Source organism: Nuphar pumila, chromosome 2 (genome assembly GCF_984573655.1).
Source record: "Nuphar pumila chromosome 2, dmNupPumi1.hap1.1, whole genome shotgun sequence".
Taxonomy (NCBI): domain Eukaryota; kingdom Viridiplantae; phylum Streptophyta; class Magnoliopsida; order Nymphaeales; family Nymphaeaceae; genus Nuphar; species Nuphar pumila.
Genome location: NC_143250.1, coordinates 138,382,163 through 138,406,016, shown reverse-complemented (window position 1 = coordinate 138,406,016; position 23,854 = coordinate 138,382,163). Strand labels below are relative to the sequence as shown.

General features: G+C 39.1%; 1 protein-coding gene across 1 annotated transcript; it reads left to right on the top strand.

Annotated features, from left to right (window-relative positions):
• Positions 1–12,725: 12,725 nt before the first annotated feature.
• Positions 12,726–14,736, top strand: LOC149847295 (G-type lectin S-receptor-like serine/threonine-protein kinase At1g34300). Its single transcript, XM_089996914.1, has one exon. The coding sequence runs from the start codon at positions 12,940–12,942 to the stop codon at positions 14,419–14,421; it is 1,482 nt and encodes a 493-aa protein (XP_089853040.1). The 5' UTR covers positions 12,726–12,939; the 3' UTR covers positions 14,422–14,736.
• The last annotated feature ends 9,118 nt before the right edge of the window (positions 14,737–23,854 follow it).

Here is a 23,854-nt window from a genome sequence, read left to right as displayed (position 1 = left end):
TCCATGCCAACTAAACCCTTAAGGGTTGTATAAAATTGTCAAATTGACTATGTGACTGCCAAGAAAAAAAACTCAGAAGAAAATTGAAAACATAGGTTTGAGTGATAGGTTCATCTAGTTAAGGGGAACTCTCTAGTAGTCGATGAAATCACGAGCATACTTATCCTTTTTGTTTCAAGTTACATACTAATAATTAGGAGTGCATGAATATTGTATTTCAATCGTTTTTTTTTAAGATGGTGATTCTACTATTGAAACCACTAGACTTATTATTAGGGTTAGAATGGATGAGGTCAAATAACTTTCCAAGAGAACCAACTGATCAAGACGTGGTTATTTCTCTAATATTTTGATCATTAAAGAACATAGATGTGCCAATCTATAGACCATGGAATCATTAAACTTTTTTAACATACGGGGTGTCTAATTAGGGGCATAGTCATACTCATTTGATAGAAAATTTTCAATTAATACTGCAAGTTTTCTTTTTCTCCTTTCTCAACTTGCCAAAAGAGTACGATATTTAGCTGCTCTTGCTGTTTTTCTAAAGTGCTTTTCATAACTTCTTTTTTTCCTTTCTTTTGACTCAAATATTTTCCATCTCTTTAAGTTTTGCCTTATAGATCTAGCAGCTTGCGACTCGGCTAGGCAGAGCCGGACCTGTCAAGAGGCCAATGAGACTTGGGCCTCAGGGCCCATGGGCCAAAAAAAATTTTAGGGGCCCATTTTTAATAAGAATTTCATTTTCATTAGGGGCCCCCAAAAATTGGAGGCCTTGCCCTCAAACTCCTACTATTAATAGGGGGCTCAAAAAATTCCAAGGCACTGCCCCCGAACTCCTATTATTAATAAGGGGGCTATTTTAATTAAGGAGCCCATTTTTAATAAGGGCTCAAAAAATTTTGAGGCCCTGACCCCGAACTCCTACTATTAAGGGGCCCATTTTTTTTCTCCGCCTCAAGCCCCATAAAACACAAGTACGGCCCCGCGGCTAGGTTTGTCTTGTCACAATCTCGTTCGAGATAGGCTCATACAGATGGTGAGCCGAGCCACGAGCATCTCATTTAACTTAAACAAGTTGAGCCCAAGCATGGCTTGGGTAAGCCCATGGAGATACAAATATACATATTTTTATGTCAGATACATATTTTAAGTGTAATATTTAGAGAGAAGGATCCATGAAAAATATACATGTAAAATATGAAGTATTCATTTTAATTATATAAAAAAACTATATTAAGTGTAATAAATAGGAAATATATATACTCCATGTATAAATAACATGAATTTTTTTTATGAGTCAGGCATGCCTTGATCAGGGAAGGGTTGCAATAATAGGACCTGTTTTTACACATTGTCTTCCTCTCATGTATTCATCTTCTTCTTGAGGAACATGATTCTCTTGTTCTTGGAGCCAATTTGCTCTTAGTCCATTTTGGATATTTGCCTGTGGTTGAGATGGGACCTGATTTGTTCTCCCTTGATTATTTTCATTTTCTATCATGATCATGACTTGATTAATAGTAACCATACAAATAAGGAAATTTGCAGTAGGGTCTAATTAAATTCACCTTGGACACAAACCATATCTTTTAATCAGAGTTCCTTATATCAGGTTTGATAGCCTTGAATCTCATATCCAAGGTGATCTGGAATCCATCTATTAAAGATCCTATTGGGTTGGGTCTATCCTCATTTGGGTGGTCCACTTTTGTAGAGAGTCAAACTTGGTTTCACTTATAAAGGTACATTTTTGTTCATATTTTAAGTGGTGGTTTTAAATTTTAATTGTCTTTAAGTCTTCTATTGTTGTTGAAAGACATGTGAGAGATAATAGAGTGTGAGGTTCCTCTTCTTTGTGAGAGAGAAAAGACAAGGGTTTTTCTAACACCAAGAGAGCATATGGGAGATTCTTGTAAACAAGAATAGTGTATCCTCAAGCTTGGAAAGTTGAGAAAAAAACATTGTAACCCTAATTCACATAGTGGATTTGTTGCAGTGGTCCTATGATTTTTCTCTTTTCTCTTGAAAAGTTTTTTTTTTATTTTTGTAAATCGGCATATTCTTTCATTTGCTTGGATTTCTCATGTGTGTTTTTTTCATTTATATTAGATTGTATGTTTGCTTTGGTGCAGGTGATTGCATCTAGTTGGGGTTTATGTGATTGTGCCTACCAAGTGTTTGTTGAATTTCTTAAGAGATCAAGTAGAGGAAAAGTATTTTTTGCATGTTTTTGCTACTCTTGGTTTCTCCTCAAGAGATCCTAAGATCTCTAACACATGTTTTTTTTTTTTTTATTTATAATCAAGCTGGGGTTGGGTGGATCCCTACCAGAATAACAGCCACCCCATGTGGCAGAGGGATTCAATCCTGGGCTTCAGCTTGACACAGGACCCCCTTACCAAATGGGATACCACCTCATTGGTGTCTAACATTTAGATATTTGCCAACTAGCAATCAAGCTACAAATCCAGTGTATTTAAGGGATGGGGTGTCTTAAGGAACTTAGAAGTCAGCCAATTGTTTGAGAGTTTTTGTTTGCCAAACATAAGATTTCACGTGGAAATTTGTTATGAGATATGAAACAATCAAAGGCCTATTTTAGCCTCTTTAGAGATATCTATGTTTCTTTCAAGATTTGTTATGGATGCTATTAGGTTAAGATTCTCACTTAAGTCAATCATGCAATTAGGCAAAGTTCAGTTGTATCCAGTGGGTGAGGATGCATGTAGCTCATTGCATCAAGGACTTGATCTTAATTGGGGTAAATGTCATTTTAAAGAAGGTGCATCGAATGCGTGCCGCCGAGCTTACCTTCAGGCAAAGCTCAGTTGCCGGATTTTCCATGTAATTTTTCAACACTATCTATCAGGTTAATTATATGGTGTTTGAGTTGCTGTACCAACTGCAAAGTACAAGTGAGGAATCCAGAATCAATCTAAATCTAGGGCAAAGAGGGATTTAGAAAAACTTCAATGTAAGAAAACAAGAAGCTCTAAGCTCATGAGGGCTCCACAAACCTGGTTGACTGGGTTAGCTTTGAAGGAAGTCATGAGTTCAATATACAAGGTGTATGTGTACCCGTCACTGCAAGGCTGAAGTGAAGGGGAGAAGTTCCAAGAGAGTGGAGGTATGTGGGATGATTGACGAAGGGACAGGTAGGAATCCTAAAGGGTCATTCCCATAAATCCATCCCTAACCATCTTGTGCAAGTGGTTTCCTTTTCTTACAAAAAAAGAAATAAAGCAGAAAGCTCTCGTTCACCATGGGAGATGTATAAATAGGAGAGAAGAGAACACGAAGTAAAACAATGTTTGACACAATGAATTCCCCTATATTTTCCAAGTGTCTCTAATTATGATAAGAAACCAGAAAATGAGATCTGAATCCCTTTAAGTTTGAGGTACGGCGAGAATATCCAGATCCAATTGAATGCCCAAGTCTAATTGGAGTTATCCCTCGTCAGTCGAGGAGGAACAACCCCAGCTTGTAGGTGCGGGATCCCATAATCTTTTCAAAAGAAGGTGATTTTTCTAAAACCATGGAGGGACCTTAGGTATATATAGGAGTGGCAAAATCTGACACGACCTGCCAACCCGACCCCTCCAACCCGCTTCTTAGGTGGGTTCGGGTTTGGCTTAAACGGGTTCGTGTCGTAAATGGGTCAACCCGCCTAACCCGTTTATTAAACGGGTCGGGTTAGTGTTAGGGGTATGCCAACCCGCCAACCCGGCTGACCTGTTTAATAAACGGGTTAGGCGGGTGGGTCAACCCGTTTACCCGTACTCGACCCGCCAACCAGTTTACCCGACCCTGACCCGCCCGCTAAAACGAACCCAACCCGCCAACCCATTTACCCGACCCGACCCATTTATTAAACGGGTTAGCTGTGTCGTGTTGTGTCGTGTCAGGTCAGGTCACCCGTTTAATAAATGTGTTGGATTCGTGTTTGCCACAGCTGACCTGTTTAATAAACGGGTTGGGTTCGTGTTGAGGTATGCTGACCTACCAACCCGCCGACACGACCCGATTGCCACCCCTAGGTATATATAGGGTTAAAGTTTGCTACAATAGTTTGTATGCACAAATGACTTAGCAAACTCTACTTTTTTTATATTTTTGTCCAAACGATACAATTATTGTTTTAAATGAAACTAGAATCCGCCTAGCGTATAAGTTTTTCCAGCTATGCAAAAATTGATAGTTGTAAATACACTACTTTTCCTTACTTCAAAAAACATGTTTTTTTTTTTAACGAACATGATCTATGAATCATTTTCCACTAAATCAAGCATGCAAACACATTTACCAAATGTGATTTGAGTAAAAAAAACAACTTGCGTTGTAAACTACCAACTAAATTGTAACAACAAGGGGGATGGTCCTACCTTTTTTTATCATTAGGTTCAGTTAAGATCCTCTAAAAGTCATACTTTCATGTATTTTTTTTGCTGGATTTGAATCATTAGTTGTCTTTATCATTGCTTATTTACTAAGAAACAAACTTTCTTTCAAATTGATTTGATGTAAAAATATAAATATTTTATCATCAAGTTTTAGTATAATATCAACCATTAATTTTTTTGCCTCTTTAAATTACACATCTAAGCATAAAAAATATTAACCAAATACATGCTATCTATGTAGTAAATAATGACAAACACATCTAACGGTTAAGATCAAGCAAAAATACTTGAAAATATGATTTTTAGAAGTATTTTAAAACTTAAAAAATTAGGTTTCAGATTTTTAAAGGATAAAAAAAAATAAAAATAGTGAAAAAATAGGTCATCATTTTTCGGCCAGTAACTAATCAGAAAATGGCCTAGTAGGTGCCGCCTGGTCAGGGAGGCACTAGCCCGGTTATTTTCTGGTCAGTGGATGGTCAAAAAATGGCCTAAAAAGTAAAAAAACTGAAAAATGTAATATATATATATATATATTACATTTTTTGGCTGGCCATTGGCCAAAAAAAGACCCAAGAGCAATATATATATATATATATATATATATATATATATATATATATATATATATATATATATATATATAATAAAAATTTATCGTCCATTTCCCGACTAGTGGCTGGCCAGAAAATGGCTGGATGAAGATTGGAAAATCAAAAAAGAAAAAGGGTGAATTTTGGCCATTTCCAACCAATCGCTGGAAAAATGGCAGCTCGTACAGCCCGGTAAGGGTATACCAGGCTGGCCATTTTCTGGTCAAACATTGGCTCGGTGTGTGTTGGCCCTAGGTAGGTGATAAGGAATGATGTGGGGGCGTGAGGGTAGGTGGAGGGGGAAACCTGATAAGCCAGGTTAGCGCACCTGAAAAAACTGGGGTAATCCAATTTTTCAGAACTTAGTTTTAACCAGGTTTTGCCAAACCTAATTTTCATGAAAGCCAACTTTGGTGTCTTCCAAACAGCCACCACAAAACTAGGTTTACACCAAAAACCTGTGTCATCCAAAAAGCACCCTTAATTAGGAAAATGAAAACCTACCCAATAGAAAATACCCAATAAAAAACATTTATGGGATTTTTGGTGTTTTTTCAAAATTCTGACCTTAAAGATGTGCTCAGAATATTTGATTTACTAGAAATCGACACTTGAATCATGCATTTTGGATGAAAAAAATGGTATTTAGAGTCTAAAAAATTTAAGAAATTGTAGGCCCTTGATTTTTGAAACCTTATAAAAACATAACCATGCATCCGAATCAATTTCTCCCAGAACTGATTCCTATAAATTTAAGCACATAGATCACATTTTTAAGGTCAGAATTTTAGAAAAAACACCTAAAATTTGATAAACGTTTCTTATTGGGTAGGTTTGGGAGGTTTTCTATTGGTTAGGTTTTCATTGCCTTGGTAGTATTCTACATAGGCTCTTTAAATGCTTCATTGGGCTTTGCACCACTCTCCTTGCTCAATTTTTTACTCCTGAATTTCACTGTTCATTTTGGATGAAACTCCACGCTCCATCAATTTGAATCTGTCTTTTTTTAACCTTACGAAAATATAAAAAGGGAATATTACTCAAAAATGTGAACCAAACACATATTGGGAAGGTATCATGCTTATGGTTTTATAAGGTAAGATATATCAAATATAAGTTGTGGTATTTAAGTGCAAGGGCTTATTTTTAAAATGCATTGCCACATCAAGATATCTTCTTTTGTTTATTTTTTCTCTAGTAACACCCAATAGTAATAAAAGTTTGAGGCCTACCAACGGGGGGCTCTCATTGCTTGGTAGGAGCTGTTAGTGAACTTCACCTTGTGTTGGGACGTTGCAAGTTCAAATCCTAATGGTACGTTGTATAACTGGTGAGGGTCTGCCTAACCTCAGCTTGCCTATCAAAAAAAAAAAAGAAGAAGAAGAAGAAGTTTGAAGCCTACAAGGGCTCCGATCATCTGGTATTGGCGACTTGTGAATGTCACCAAGTTGACGGGACGTCACAAGTCGAAACCCATGGTTGGCGTCCCTTTGCCACAAGGTCAAAGCTGGGTTTACTCCCTGATTGGCAAGGGAACCTCAAGGGTTTTACCAACAGGAGGCCAGCCAATGTATGGTCGGTGATGTAGGGTTTTTTTCCTTAGACTATCCAAAAAAATGTTTGAAATTAAAAAAATATTGACAACAAAAATCTCAAGAGAATTTAACTTTTTTATTTTTATCAGGAGAATGTTTTTAAAAACAAATAAATTATAAAATTAATTCCTAAAAAGGATTAAAAATAATATAGAACCTAAGAGTCTTAAGGCTTCTCTTGCTCATAAAGGGTGGCATGATATGATGCATGAGGAGATGCATGCTCTCGATGTCAACAATACATGGGATCTTGTGCCTAAAGAGCATGAAATGCATATAATCCGAAGTAAATGGGTCAAAAAAACCAAATTAAAAAGTGATGACTCATTAAAATGGTTTAAAGCTCATCTTGTTGCTAAGAGATTTGATCAAATCCCGGGTGTTTGACTTCATGAAAACTTTTTCTTCAGTTATAAAGCCAGCTACTATACGTATTGTCCTCACTATTGCTTTGGCCTATAACTGAGATATTCGACAGTTAGATGTTAAAAATGTCTTTTTACATGGTCATCTGAATGAAACTGTGTTTCTTGAACAACCTCTAGGATTTGAAGATCCTAAACATCTAGATTTTGTTTGTAAATTAAAGAAAGCCTTATATGGACTAAAGCAATACTCCTCGAGTCTGTAATGATCAATTTGACAATTTCTTCTTGTCTCTTGTTTTTTTCTCAAACATTGTTGACCCCTCATTATTTATTTGCAGAAGTGGATCAATGATAGTCATTCTCTTATTATATGTCGTTGATATTATTCTTACTGATAATGATAGTCAATTTCTTAGTCATTTTATCAAAACTGCAAGTCAAGAGTTTGCAATGAAAGATCTAGAGTTCTTGCACTGTTTTCTAGGAATTGAAGTCCAACAGTTCTTAGGGGGTCTATTCTTGAATTAGAAACAGTATGTTTGCGAGCTACTTGATAAAGCCCAGATGATTGATGTCAAGCCTGTATCTACACCCATGATGACTTATGCCACAAGTTCAAAAAATGACGATTTGTCATTCCATGACTCTACTTTTTATCGGAGTCTTGTTTGAGGCCTGCAGTATCTCACAATGACTCACCCAGAGTTATCATTCAGTGTTAATTTTGTCAGTCATTTTATGCATAACCCGACCAATGCTCATTTTCTAATGGTCAAACAAATTCTTTGTTACGTTCATGGCACTATTCTGGCTACTCTCTCAAACCTCTTTTTTATCATATACATTCTCTGATGTTGATTGGGCAGGTTGCCCTATTACTAGGCACTCTACCTCTGAATTTTGCACGTTTCTTGGTAACAATTATATTTCTTCAATTGCCAAAAAGCAACCTATTGTTGCTAGGTCCAGCTCTGAAGCATAATACAAATCCATAGTATCAACCACTACTTAACTTATGTGGATCACATTTCTTTTGCGTGATTTGGGATTATTTCTTCATCAACCACCAATTCTTTTCTGTGACAATATTTTGGCTCTTCAGACTACAATCAAGCTTACGTTTCATTCTTACATGAATCATGTCGAAATAGAATATCACTTTGTTCATGAAAAAGTTGTAAAGGGCACTCTAATTACTTGTTATGTGACCTTCTCCAAACAGATTGCTGACATCTTTACCAAGTCTCTTCTGTGCACTCTTTACCAAGTCTCTTATGTGACTTTCTTGATTTATGAGTCAAACTGGGTCTCTCTGCTCCACCCGCGACCAGTTTGAAGGGGACTGTTAGCAAATAAGATGCAGCAGGTCACGATAATTTTGCTTCAAATGATAAAGTCGAGTTTATCAACTTAGCAGCAGGTCACGATAATCCTGCTCCAAATGATAAACTTGAATTTATCAACTTAGGTCAAGAAATTACTAGAGATAACAACAATAAACTCGAGTTTATCATTCCTGCTCAAGAGGTTAAAGTTACTTAGGATAATATCAGAGCTCAAGAGGTTAAAGCTAATGAGGATAATAATCGGAGCTCAAGAAGTCAAAGTTACTGAGGATAATATCAGCCCAGATCAAGAATCCAATAATACTCTTATCATGTTAAGAAGGTGTAACCGAATAGATAATGATAATCGACTAAAACATAAAAAGTAGTAGACTATTTAACCAACCCGGTAACTATTTTTAATAGTGGAAAACTCCACACTTAGTTGTGTTGAGTAGAGTATGGACGTAGGTGATTAGTTTACCCAACCACGTTAATATCATGGTCTCCTATTCTTGTGTGTTTCTCTTTAGTTGTGTCCTCCGTGCATAATCTCCACCACCATTTAATGAGAAATGTCATAATCCAACGGCTAATGTCTTTGATTCTAATGCACCTATGGAGTCGGATCCAAGACAGTTCCGCTAAAAAGAAGGGCAAGAAGATGGTGAAAGAGTATTAAAGATCTTTGATCCAAGTCTTTAGATTTTATTTTTATTATTTATTGTGTTTGGAAGACATTAGATCTATCCAAGATCCGTTTGGGTCAGGGTTTCTATTTTTCTTCTTATAAATATACTTTGTAGAGTAATGGGTCAGTTTGGACCGCTGATTTTCCTCTTATAAATAATATATATAGGGATTAATGGGTCGGTGCTAAATGAGTTTTTTATATATTTTTTTTTGTTTTATTTTTAAATGCTGACCATACAGATGTGATCTATGTAGTTGATTTTTATAGGGATTAGCTCTTGAAGTATTCAATTCCAACACATGGGTGGGTTTTTATAACATTCGAAAAATTAGCTTTTTTCAGAGGTGGCTAATGGGCATCACTGTTACATGGTAAGCTGGGGTTTGGCAGAGCCCACCAGCTATTATTCGAGGTACCACTGGGGTTTGAACCCGACGTGCACCCACAAGAAGCCTCGATTGGTGGGATGGGCATCACTGCTACATGTTCATACTAAAGTCCTCTTTTTTCTTTTTCTTTTTATGTAAGCGAGCTGGGGTTAAGCAGGCCTCACCTCAACCACAACCATAGCATAGGGTTTTGAACCTGCAACCTTCCAATACAAGGTGACATGTAATGCTCCTACCAGACAAACGGAGCCCCTGTTGGTATGTTCATACTAAATTTGATAGACCGAAATGAGAGAGAAAGTAACAAGCGAGACACCAGACATTATATATATATATATATATATATATATATATATATATATATATATATATATGTGCTTCAATTATAAATGAAAACTAAACATATTAGGCCCCATTTTTCGTTCTGCCCAATTCTGCTTCATAGGTTTTAAGTGTTTTATGATAGATCTGAACCGTTAGATGTGTTTAGCAAGCTCGATTTAGGGGAATTGTCTCTTGGATCATGTTTTTTTGACGAAAAAACATATTTTTCTAAGTTAGAAAAAACTATTATCTTCATAGCCATTGATTTTGGATAACCCGAAAAAACTGTATACAAGTTAGATTCTGGTGATCCAAAAGCCCGTTCCCACTAAAAAAACCTATAGGTCACATCTACGGTGTTAGATGTGAGAAAAAATTACTTAAAACTATGATTTTTGAAGGAACCTAACTAAAAAAAAACATTACTCAATATAAATTGTTTTAACAGTTGGTGAGCTTTCCAAAAACCAAAGTTAGCATTGCTAACTATTTTTAATAAGAGTGCAGCTGTTCGCTTATAACAAGGACCATCACATGAAAAGTAATTACTCGGACTAGGCTCTGTTTGGAAGCTTATGGATAAGTAATCAATGAATGAAATTCACGAAATCCCCAAAGCTGGCTACTGTTTGGGGTCTTGGATATGGTAAATCCCAAGAGATGGCCTTGAAGATAAGATCATGTTTGGTTCCCGTTATTTTGAACATGGGGAATCCATCCATGAGGTTGAATTGGATCAAAACAAGTTGCCAAATGTTACCTCTAAAACTTACTAAGACTTCAACTTAATAGATGTTGTGGTTGGCAACTTGACCGTTGGACCAAGCTTTGTTTCGTGGTGTTTCCTACGCCAAACGTGACCGGTCTCTTTCCATCTTTTCATGCCTTACAAAAGTCTATGCAAATGCTCTTTCTTCCACCTATTGAGTTTGGTGCAACTCACCAACCTTGGTCATGTTTTGTTAAATTAAGTCACAAATAACGTTAATATATTATACAAAAAAATAGATATTTCAAAACATCGCTTACCATATTCTTATCACAAAATTAACCCCATAAAAACACTTTTTTAACAAGTTTTCATACTATTAAAAGTTTATATGTTCTTTGATATTTTTATATAAAATAAATATTTGGTATAATGAATGTAAGAAACTAATGAATAGAAGTCACCTTTTTTACAAATAGGACCTAATGAATGTACCTAATGAATGTGTGATGTACCATGCTTGTTTGGTAGGAAATGGTTTTTTAATCATGTGATTGCTATATGTAAGCAGGTAGGGGTGGCAATAGGGTCGGTTTGGCGGGTCGGGTTGGCGTGTCAGCATACCTCAACCCGAACCCAACCCGTTTATTAAACGGGTAGGCTGTGGCAAACACGAACCCGACCCGTTTAATAAACGGGTAACCCGACACGACCCGCCAACCCATTTAATAAAAGGGTTGGGTTGGGTAAACGGGTTCTCAGGTTCGCGGGTCAGGTTGGCGGGTTGACCCACCCGCCTGACCCGTTTATTAAACAGGTCAGGCGGGTTGGCATACCCCTAACACGAACCCGACCCGTTTAATAAACGGGTTAGGCGGGGTCGACCCGTTTATTAAACGGGTTCATTTTTTCCAAACCCAAACCCGCCTAAGAGTCGGGTTGGCGGGTCGTGTCAGGTTTTGCCACCCCTATAAGCAGGTTTTTCAAGGGTTTTAAAGGATCTTTTTTAGGTCAACAAAAAAAAAAGGAATAAGATCCAACCCTTAATAAACAAACTATACCAAATAAACCTATTTAGTGAGATTGAGATCACACAGCTTGCACATATGATTTCCATATCAATATAGTTTCAGTAATACATTAGTATCAAATATGAACCTTTTATATATGGATTTGTAAATTATAAGAGATTTTTAATTTTTTTTAAAGCACTTTTGAAAGGGAAAGCAGATTGCAGAAAAAATGGCCTCAAAACGCAGACGTGATTTACGGGCGATGATTTCTCGTCTTCCCTGCAAGACCCGCAATCCAAACAGCGACCATTCCCAAGTCACATTTCCTCCTCCTCCTCTTCCTGCTTCTGCTTCTTCCTTGCCATCATTTATGGCCACCCATCTCTTCTTTCCTACTTCATCCGACCATTGCCAACTCCCATTTCCTCCTCCTCCTTCTCCTCCTCTTCCTGCTTCTGCTTCTTCCTTGACATCATTTATGGCCATCCATCTCTTCTTTCCTCCTTCCTCCCTTATTCTTCTTCTTCTGCTGCTGCTTGCAGCTCCCTCGCTGGTTACTGGTGCGGACGTATCCCCGGGCTCCGTTCTCCGCGCGTCGGAGCCTTCTCAGTCATGGACATCCCCAAGCAAGACCTTTTCCTTCGGCTTCACCAAATCCCAGCAGAAACCCATCTCTGTTCCTCTCCGGAGTAACCTATTCATCCTCCTCCATCCTCGTCTGGACAGCTGATGGTGCCGTCGACGGCGCCGCCACCCTGAATTTCTCCTCCGATGGCAACCTCCGCCTGCTCAACGGCTCTGGCACCGTCGTCTGGGAGTCCAGAACCGCGAACAGCGGCATCTCCGTCGCCTCCCTCGACGATTCCGGCAACTTCGCCCTGAAAAACCGGGGCTCCACCGTTTGGGATACCTTCAGCCGTCCCGCCGACGTTCTGGTCCAGAACCAGAACTTCACCGTCGGGAAGACCCTCCGCTCGGGTCTCTACTCTTTCTCGATGTCCAATTCCACCGGGAAGCTGTCGCTCAGGTGGAACGACAACATCGAGTACTGGAGCGTTCAAAACGATACCTTCGCCAGAAATCTCACCGCTCCCGTTCTGATGCTGGGCAGCGAAGGAGTTGTGACGCTGCAAGACCCTTCCTTTCCGGCGCCCTCGAGGTGGGTCTACAGCAGCGACTATTCGTCCTCCGCCGCATTCCGGTTCCTGAGATTGGATTCCGACGGCAATCTCAGGGCTTATAGCGTCGTTTCTGCCGGCGGCGGTGCAGGCCAGTAGTGGTCCGCCGTGGAGGACCAGTGCCGCGTTTATGGATGGTGCGGCGATATGGGGATGTGTAGTTACAACGATACTCAACCCTTCTGCACCTGCCCTTCTCTGGATTTCGTTCCCGTCGATCCCAACGATCAGAGACAGGGATGCCGGAGGAAGCAGCGGCTCGCCCATTGCTCCGGCAATATGTCCATGCTTTAGCTGAAGAACACGGTAATCCTCGCGTACCCGCCGGAGACGCAGAACTCCAACATGAATTTCTTCATCCCCTTCTCCCCCTGCAAAACCAATTGCCTCAGCACGAGCTCGTGCTTCGGCTCGACGTCTTTCAGCGACGGATCGGGGCTGTGCTTCTTCAAGATCTCTGGCTTCCTCAGCATCCACCAGGCTTCCACTGTGACTAGCACTTCGTTCTTCAAGGTCTGCGGCTCGGGCGTCCCGAATCCGAGCAGGAATTCTGATCTTGGTCTTGGCCAAGACGGGAATCGCCGACCTCGGTCGAAGAGGCTCAGCGTTGGTGCCATAGTGATCGTGATCGCGGCGACGCTCTTGTCTTTGATCGTTCTCGAGATGGTTATTTGGTGGTGTATCTGCAAGAGCAACGGCAAATTCGGAGGTCTGTCTGCTCAATTTGCTCTTCTTGAATTTGCTTCAGGTGCGCCGGTTCAATTCTCATATAAGGATCTCCATCAAGCAACCAAGGGATTCAGAGAGAAGCTCGGCGCGGGCGGATTCGGGCAAGTGTACAGAGGAACGCTTGCGAACAGGACTGTAGTTGCTGTTAAGCAATTGGAGGGGATAGAACAGGGGGAGAAGCAATTCAGGATGGAGGTGGCAGCCATCAGTAGCACCCACCATTTGAATCTGGTGAGGCTGATCGGCTTCTGCTCGGAAGGCCGGCACCGGCTTTTGGTCTACGAGTTCATGCGAAACGGTTCGCTTGATAGCTTCCTCTTCTTGGAGAATGCTGCAAGGCTGGACTGGGATGCCCGCTTCAATATAGCATTGGGTACTGCAAAGGGGATCACGTATTTGCACGAGGAGTGCAGAGATTGCATAGTTCACTGTGACATCAAACCTGAAAACATACTTTTGGATGAGAATTACAATGCCAAGGTCTCTGATTTTGGCCTTGCCAAGCTGATCAATCACAAGGATCAGCGGTATCGAACCTTAACGAGTGTCCGGGGCACCAGGGGCTACTTGGCGCCGGAATGGCTTGCCAATCTTCCGATCACGTCGAAATCTGATGTTTATAGTTACGGGATGGTATTGTTAGAGATCATCAGTGGGCGTAGGAACTTCGATGTGAGCGAGGAAACAGGCAGGAAAAAATTCTCATCTTGGGCTTTCGAAGAATTTGAGAAGGGAAACATTGAGAGAATTGTGGACAACAGAATAGCGAAGCAAGTGGATGTGGAAGAGTTGTTGAGGGCAGTTCAGGTGAGCTTCTGGTGTATACAGAAGCAGCCATCCCAACGGCCAAATATGGGAAAAGTAGTTCAGATGCTCGAAGGTATACTTGTTATTGAGAGACCTCCTGCTCCAAAATCCATGGATGGGACTCCCAGCTGCAGCAGCAATAGCGCTAGTGCTGTGAGTGCTTTGTCGACAATGGCAGCTTCAGCACCACCACTCTCGTCGTCTTCTTCGTTCAAAGCATATGGTTCATCAGTTTCTGGGATGAATGCAGACCGAAACTTTTCATCATCATCATCATCTGTATTGAACTAACAGTCCTCTGTTTGGTATGCTGCTTGTTGTATCTGCTCTGTGGAGTCAAATGGGTTACTACTCTCCGTGGTTAAGAGTTCCTCCTTGAAGCCCGTAAGGAAGTGGCATTAGGCAGCTTTGTTTGTTTCCTTATAAAAGTGTGTGTGTGTGTAGAAAATAGCACCTTCCGTTTTGATTGGGAGGAACATGCTATTTAGGTTTCTTCTGTTAATTCTTCAGGTTCCTTTTAACAAATTCAACTATCGGAATCTGCAATATAAGGTATGGGATCTTGTACATTTAGCTAAGTGTGCATACATGGAGTTTTACTTCTTGGTTAGACAAATTTAGTGATATTGATGTTTCCTCTCAACACAGTAATGCTAGTATGTATCATGTGTATGTGTGTGACATGTATATCCTGCTTATAAACGTGAAAAATATCACTTTGGTCCTCATCAAACTTCTATCATTTTCAGTGGAAAAACTTCTCTACTTGAAATCGCAAGTGGAGAGGCATGGGTCACTCATTGATTAGAACACCTGAAACATGTTTTTTATGCTTTTGACTTCATAACAGAGCTCTCATGCACTCAGTTATGTCAGTGTTTTACCATTATCTTTTTAATGATCATTTACCTGCAGTTGTGCTTGGATATCCGAACATTCATGTCAATAGACATGAAGTCCTGATGCTTGATAATATCAGGGGATAAAAGGTTATGCAAGTTCATGAAGTCTATGTTCAGAACCTAGTGACTATGTTCAGAAGTCTATCTTGAATTTTCTTGTGCCGGTGATATATATATATATATATATATATATATATATATATATAGGAAAAGTGGTAGCTGCCTACCATGAGTGAACAGGCATTTTCGGATTGTTTTTTGCAAATTTGACCCTGAAGATGTATTCGGCATGGTCGATTTGCTAGGAAATGACACCTGGATCATGTTTTTTGATAAAAAACATGATTTTTAAGCCTTGAATATTTATAAAAAATTTTAAACCATCAATTTGTAAATATGAAAACCTACCTGCGTGTTGGAATCAGATGATCTGATAGTCTATTTCTATAAAATCAAGTATGCAGATCACATATTTATGGTCAGATTTAAGGAAAACATGGACACTTTCTTCAAAAGTCTGGTAGGTTGGCATTAGGCCAAAAAAGTGGTATGCAGCTATCACTCTCTCTCTCTATATATATATATGATTAATTTAACACTAAACTAGTTGTGTTTAACATTAGATGGATTCAACCTTACCAAAATTACTAAACTACTATTGAAAGAATAATACTTTTTAAAATGCATGGTTACTTTTGAACTTGAAAAAAATTGAAAAGTCAACCATCCTTTTTCAAAAAAATAACTTTATGATGCTATCAAAGTTACCTTTTTTACCTCAGTAAGTAACCTTGCATTTTATAAATGTCATTATTTTAAGAGTCTTAGTCATTTTCATAAGGTTGAATCCATATAATGTTAAACACAACTAGTTTAATGTTAGATTAACCCATATATATATATATATATATAGAGAGAGAGAGAGAGAGAGAGGAATGAAAACCCACCCAATAAGAAACATTTACTGGATTTCGGTGTTTTTTCAAATTTCTGACCTTACAGATGTGATCTATACGCTTGTTTTTACAGCAATTGGCTCTTGGAGCATTTGTTTTCAATGCTTGGATATTTTTTATAAGGTTAGGTTTCAAAAACCAATGACCTACAATTTCATAAATTTTTAAGGCTCCAAATACCATTTTTTCATCCAAAATCTATGTCACATAGGTGCGGGTGCGGCGATTCGGCACTTTAAGAAAACTTGGGTGCGAGGGTGTGGGGAGGGTATATATATAATTTTGAACAGTTTTAAGTTAACCCTAAGTGTATGTGTGTGCATTTATGTATTTCTATACATAATATAGATATAACTGAACTTGGTTAGGGTTAACCGAATCCACTTTTAGACAAAAATGAACCTCAGTGTGGTTGACTTCTCCTGACACAAAGGAAGCCATGTCCAAGTGTCACACCCACATGGGTGCGGGTGCGGTGCCCTGGTAGAAGAGTCCGTGTGACATAGTCCAAAATGAATGATCCAAGTATCTATTTCTAGTGGATCAATCATGCTGAACACATCTGTAAAGTCATAATTTTGAAAAAACACCAAAAATATGATAAATATTTTTTGTTGGGTAGGTTTGAGAGGTTTACATTTTCCTATATATATATATATATATATATATATATATATATATATATATATATATGAAAGTAGTATCTGCCTACCACATTTTGAGCCTACCGCCAGCGAATAGGTATTTTCAGGTTGTTTTTTGCAAATCTTACCCTTTAATTGTGTTTGGCATGGTCGATTTGCTCGAAAATGACACTTGGATCATGTTTTTTTTATAAAAATAAGATTTTTTAAGCAATGAATATTTTTGAAAATTGTAGACCATCAATTTTTAAATCTTATAAAAACCTACCTGCATGTGTATGTCAGAATCGAACAATCCAATAGCTGATTCCTCTAAAATCAAGCTTGTAAATCACATATGCATGGTCAGCTTTTAGAAAAAATAGAAAAAACCATTCCAAAGCCGGGTAGGCTGGAAAAGTGGTAGGCAACTACCACCTAATATATATATATATATATATATATATATATATATGGTACTATTACATAGCTATTGAGCTAGAAATCATAGTTGCAAACTGTATCAACTCAATTTGAGCACATAGATGTATTCAGCATGGTTTGTTTGCAAGTATCAAACCTGGGATTGTGGTTTTTCAATGTAAAAATATAAGTTTTTTGTCACAAAATGTTGGCACATTGTGGGCCATTGACTTTTGAATTCTTTAGAAAACCTACTTACATGCTACAATCGCGTAGAACCATGGTTGCCCGTCGAGGAAGCGGGAGCAGAAAGCGATACGGGAAGTGGGAGTGGGAAGCGAGGCACTTTCAAAATTTTAGGAAGCGGAAAGCGTGGGACGACTAAGAATCGAATCACGAACCGTCTCGGAAGCGACCTAAGAAGTGAACTGGAAGCGACCTAGGAAGCAAGGGGGAAGCAAAAATAAAAAAATAAAAAAAAAAATGAAAAAAGAGAGAAGCGAGGGAGAAGTGCGCTTTCTATAAATAGGAAATGTGTTTCCTATAAAAGGGAAGCACACTTCCCATAAAAGGGAAACGCTTTCCTACGCGTTTCGGAAGCGCGACGTTTTGCGCTTTCGAAATGCGCTTCGGGGAAGCGCGTTTCCCCATATGCCTAGGCGCTTCCGGTAACTCTGCGTAGAACTCATATTCTACGAAACAAACCTTGTATATCGCATTCATAAGGTTGGATCTAAAAAAAATGGAAAGAAGGTGATTTCTACTCGATACTTCTATACCTTCATTAGTACCAAAAATATATAAATATATATGTGTGTGTTTATTTGTTTATTCATTTGGCTACACTTGTGGATTCCAAATCCGTAAGTGAAAAACTCTTGGTTGCTTTTTACTTTTTTTCTCACATCTGTCCCTCCAGATGTGTTCCACATGCTGATCTGATTTTCAGGAAGTTGGAAAAAATGGCCTGCAATAGTGTCAATTTTTCACCCTGCAGAAATTGTACTTTTACATCAACAAAAATACGATTGAAGGGTCGATTCCTACTATTTTTACCATGCCGACACATCCTTGAGGTCAGATTTGGTTAACATGACGTGCCCCTATGAGTTTCAGCTAAGGGGTTTGGAACCCACGAGTATAGCCAATATTTTCTCATACACCCCACACGCCCATGCTTTTAAGTTTTAAAAGTTCCCATGTTGTACACTATGTACCTGCTCCTGTACCTATGAGATATAGATTGCAAGGCTATTTGCTATATTACAAGTTTTCTCCTGCATATCATTAACTTCTTTTACATCTTAACCTAAAACATTTATGTAGTTGCAGGACCACCAAGTGGCGTGTCACTTGGCATTTTATTGGTGCAACTTTCAGATATTTGATCAGTCAGTTACCTTGGGGAGAAGTGCTCTGTTCTCTTGCCTCGACATGTTTTATACCCTTATTAATGTCTGAGATGTGCACTTGTTGAAAAGCTGACTGCTTCCTGCATTGCCACTGTCAGCCTATAGGTTCCTTCCTGCATTGTTGGCCTCTTATGGTAATTAAGTGAAAGCAGCCATGTAAATTATGCGCATTAGAAATTCTTTGAAAATGACAAAATTTGTCTTTAAGACGATGGCATTTTCAAATTATGTGCATTAGAAATTCTTTGAAAATGGCATAATTTTTGTCTTTAAGAGGATGGGAATTTTAGGATTGGTTTGTCTTTAAGAGGATGTGCATTTGATAGACTTGGTTTAGTTTAACTAATGTAGCCATAATAGCAGAGCATTTTGGTTATTTTGATTTAAAGAAAATGCTGCTGATTGGTACATGACTGTTTAAAGCAGAGTTACCAAAAGCTTCTTAGATAGGTGGGAAGCTAAGCTATGTCACATAGGTGTGGGTGTGGGTGTGGGTGTGGGTGTGGATGCTGCGATGCAGCACTTTAAAAAAACTTGGGTGTGGGGAGGATATATATATATATATATATATATAACAGTTTTAAGTTAACACTACGTGTATTTGTGTGTATTTATGTATTTATATATATAATATAGATAAAAATGGACTTGATTAGGGTTAACTGAATCTACTTTTGGATAGAAATGGACCTCAGTGTGGTTCACTTCACCTAACACAAAGGAAGTTGTGTCCAAGTGTCGCACCCACCTGGGTGCAGGTGTGACGCGGGTGTGGTGCCCTGTTAGAAGAGTCTGTGTGACAGGTGGGAAGCCCTCTTTCCGGAAATTCTCTTTGTAAGCGTGATACTCTTCACTTCCGAAACTTAATGGGAATCTCAACTCCTATGCTTTCCACACGCTTCATCTATTTTTCTTGTATGTTTTCTTACTCTATTTTTTATATTTTTTGTGTTTTCTCTCACGCATCTCAATCACTTTCATGTGCTTTCTCTAAATTGGCAGTCATCATTTTTAGATTTTGTTAAAAATTTAATTCTTACACTAAAAAATCATGATCCCATTCAATTCTTATATTGTTTTTTATTCCTCGCTTCCCTCGCCTCTTGCTTCTGCTTCTCGTATCGTTTTTCGCTTCCGCTTCCGCTTCTTAATCTGGTAACTTAAGTTTAAAGTTGCTTTATGTTATTTTTGGGTCAGAAGGAAAATCATTGAGGATTCTGTATTTTAGATTGGGAATTTTCATAAAAGAACAGCAGACTTCAAATTATTGTCATTATATGGGTTCAACTTTTTCTTTTTTCTTTTTCTGTTTTCTGTTTTCTAATGATTTGATATTCCCAAGTCTTTTTCTCTTTTATGTGCAGCCTCTGTTATCTGTTCATCTTGGTTCATTAAAAATTCTTACAAGCTTCCAGTACACAGCTTAGTTTTTGTAAAGATGAAAAATGCGAGCCAATGGGTGTGGATTTTCTATCCTTGTGGCTATGGTAGTGGGGTTGGAAGCTGTACAATATCAAGAGTTTATGTCTATTTGGTGGCTCTTGATTATGATAATAATAAAGTTGAAAACTCGATAGAAATGATTGCTGGAGGGCTGAGCTTACATTGTGGCTGTACTTTTTGTTGGCTTGGTCTTTGTGATATTGGATGTCAAAGACATGGTTGTAGGTTAAGTTGTCCGAAAGTTTGGAGGATTCCAAGGGTGTGATTTGATTTCTCTTGGGGAGGGTATTGCTTGAGGCTACCTGTTTTCAGTTGTTGGTTATTGTTTACTTTCAAACGGATCGGGTTCGGGTCTTGTTTGGGCTATGATGTAATAGGCTATGACTCACTTGGGCCTTGTAATGGGGATTTTTAGCATAATGTAGGAGTAGTACCTAATTCTCACCATCTAAACTTCATCCCAATCCCACCTAATATCATATTTGGCAATAGATCCATTGGAAGAGGAAGTAATAGATTTGAAGTGTAGCAAAAGAAAGTGAGCTTATCATCTCGATTATTTGGCTGAAGAACTTTCTCAAAACATGCATGAACTTGGCAAGAGTCCTTCACAAGAATAGGGATGGCAGTGGACCGGGGGGATATAGGGTGGGCCCTGCCTCGCCCCGTTTGGACTGGGGATGGAATACATGAAATGAGAATGAAGGCGAGGATGGAGGTTAAAATCAAAACCTGTGTGGGGACGAAGGCAGGGATGGAGGGCAGAATTTTGAGATGGGGCGCAGTTCACTACCATCCCTACACAAGATGAAAATAGTGCAGCTAGGGGTGTCAATGGGTCAGGTTTGGTTCGGACCTAAGTGGAACCATACTTGGACCAGATTTTTGGGTATGGTATCGGGTCTGAACTTGGGTCTAATCGGGTCCACTATAAGAAAAAAACATACCTGAACCCGATAAGAATTACATGAACAAAACCCAGACCATACCGGATAAAACCATATTTTTTTATCATTTTTACATTGAAAATTTGTAGGTCTTAATCGGAACTCGGGTCGGGTCCGGTCTGGTATAAGATTTTATAAACTATACCCGGGTCCATGTATTAATCGAACCTTTGGGTCCGAACCCAGGTCTTAATCGGGTCTTCCAATCACATTTGTCTATCTGGCCTTGTACTCTATGATGCCGTCTTCTTGTTTCCCAATGTTTTCCAGGCATTATGGTTAGGGCCCATTTGTTTCATATAGTTTTCATGGGAAAATGATGAGCTGGTGTACATTTTCTTTCCTATGGGTGAAACAAATATCCAACTATCCTGGTAGAAAAGTGTTATACTAGTGGTACAAGTTAGCCCCAGTTTTTCCTAGCCCTCTTTTTACATGAAGGGTATTTACATGAAGGGTATGGTTGGTTGCATCTCATGTGGTTTGGGATTACATGAAATGGAATCAAATTTCAAATCACATATTCCACTATATGATTGTAGGAGGATCTTCCATGGAAATCATCTGTTATGATCAAAGTCTATCAATGTATTTGTCATGATATGCAGGACCCTTTGGTCTAAATTTGCTATTACACACTTTGCTCTAAGCAAGCCCCAAAAGGGTTAGGTGTAGTAGGAGGCGGCCTTGTCCACTAGTCAGGTGGTCAGGTTTTCATTCCCATGATCATCTGCCCTTTGCATATAAGAAGAGGCAAGGGCATTATGTCTGTTGCTCATGCTGCAGCAAGGCGATTTCCTAGAGGCAAAGGTTGTGCCACCGGTTTACACCGTGAGGGAATAACTTGCAACAGTATCTCAGATTCAATTCAAACATTTACCATTCCTACTGTAGGGGGCCGAATGCGGGGACCGGGGCAAAAGTTGATTCACACTCCATGTTCTAAGAAACTTTTACCATCTTCAAAAAAATGGAATCGTTTTCTAAAGAAATGCGTTGAGAAAGGGCAAATGTATAGAGCCTTTCAACCAGATAGTGTTTTTTCAAATCTCTCAAAAATGGAATCTGTTCTAAACGTATATGCCATGGTTCCTTAGTTTGGCAGGGTGCAAAAATATAAATTTCATCCTTTTAGAACCGGCTACGTCTCTTGTTCTGGTGGTGGTTTTTTCGTTTTTCATTGGAAAAAAAAACTGTCTTACCTGCTATTTGCAAAAACCACCTAGCATTTTGGTTATTACATGTAACTGCCTGCTTTTATAAGTTATGCTTCGAAGACAGTCTTGGTCATATATAAAATCAGTCGGTTGACCTTAGTTGAAAATGCGTTCATTGTTGATTTGTTAAACAGAGGACCATAAGATGGCCTAGGATGAGTTGTTTAATAGAGAAGGGGAAAAAATGTCATCTCATAGCTCAGGTGGCTATTCGAAATGCATTCATATAAAGTAAAGTGGTTAAGTGTAATAACTCAAACGTTGGGTATTTTTGTTAATATCTAATATTTTCAGCAGTGTTTTGTAAATTACTATCTTTTAACAATCGTTCTTGAATTTTTACTTTCAGGTTTAAGGTGTAGTGAAACTGGGTTGACATGTTCACTGTTGTTTAAAATGCTTGGACTCCGTTGAGAAGGACTGCTTATAGCTTGCAGAGACTCGATATTTGACTCCTTTCATAAGTTTCTTTTTTTAGGGCATTTTTTATTCAGTGGCGCTGCATCATGCAGTGCCGCTGCCACCACTGACTAGGGATGCACAACGAGCCGAGCTCAGCTTGAGCTCATCCATGAAAGTAAATTAGTCGAGCTTTTACACAAGTTCAAGCTCGATCTACGTAAACGAGCTGAGCTTGATCAAACCACTAAACTCGATAAAGCTCACAAAAATAGTATATGTAAAATATGTTTGTAAAAGTATAAACAATAGTTAATGTTTATCTAATGGACATGCTTTCAACTTTTCTTTTTTTTAGGGTATCGAATCTGCAGCCTAGGGATGGAAGTGGACTAGGGGAAAACGGGGTCTCGCCCTGCTTCGCCCCGTTTGGACCAGTGATGAAGGACATGAAATGAGAATGGAGGCAGGGATGAAGGTTAAAATCAAAACCCGTGCAGGGATGGAGGCGGGGTTAGACTTACCTTTCCTCTGCCGTGCCCCGCCCCGCCCCGCCCCGCCCCGTCTCCGATCCCCGTTAGTAAAATAACTAAATATCTTTAATGATTTAATAAAATTTCATATAACTCCCTTATATATATTCTTAATTTCTAACCCTAAAGCTAAAATGACCCTCTTCTTCTTTGGGTCGCCGCTTCTCCAGTAAGCTCTTCTTACTCTTATTTTTTTGGTCGGCAGGGTTGATCCTTCGACGGTTCAACCTTCTTTTTTATTGATGGCGAAGAAATGGCGCCTCACCTCGCCCCGTTTGGACCGGAGATGGAGGACATGAAACAGGAATGGAGGCAATGACAGAGGTTAAAATCAAAACCTGTGCGGGGAACGAAGGTCAGGGTGGAGTGCATAATTTTGAGACGGGGCGGGGGTGGAGACCTTGTCCCCCGCATTTGTCCCGGTCTACTGCCATCCTTACTGTTGCCAGTATAACTTTTCACGTTTTACAATAACTTAGCTCGTGTTTTTAGAATATGTAATTTTTTTTTTCATATTGATAAAATTGTCAGCCTGGCCTAACGGTGAAGCATTTGTATACATTTTGGAGAGGTTAGTGATCGAATCCCACCTCTTCAAAAGTGAAATAAAGATAAGTTTTTTTTTTAGACTCGGGTAAAGCTTGGCTCAGCTTGGAACCCAGCCAAGTCTAGACAAGGCTGTTCCAGCTCGATTCCGAGCTCCAGCCAAGCTTGAACAAGGGTGTGTCTGAGCAAGTTGAGTTTGAACAACCTAGTCTCGGCTCATGTGCACCCCTACTGATGATAGCCTCCCATCTCAACATTTATGAGATCCTGACTATTCCGGGTCGCTGAAAAAAAAAGAGGTGATTGGTGATATCTCTAAATTT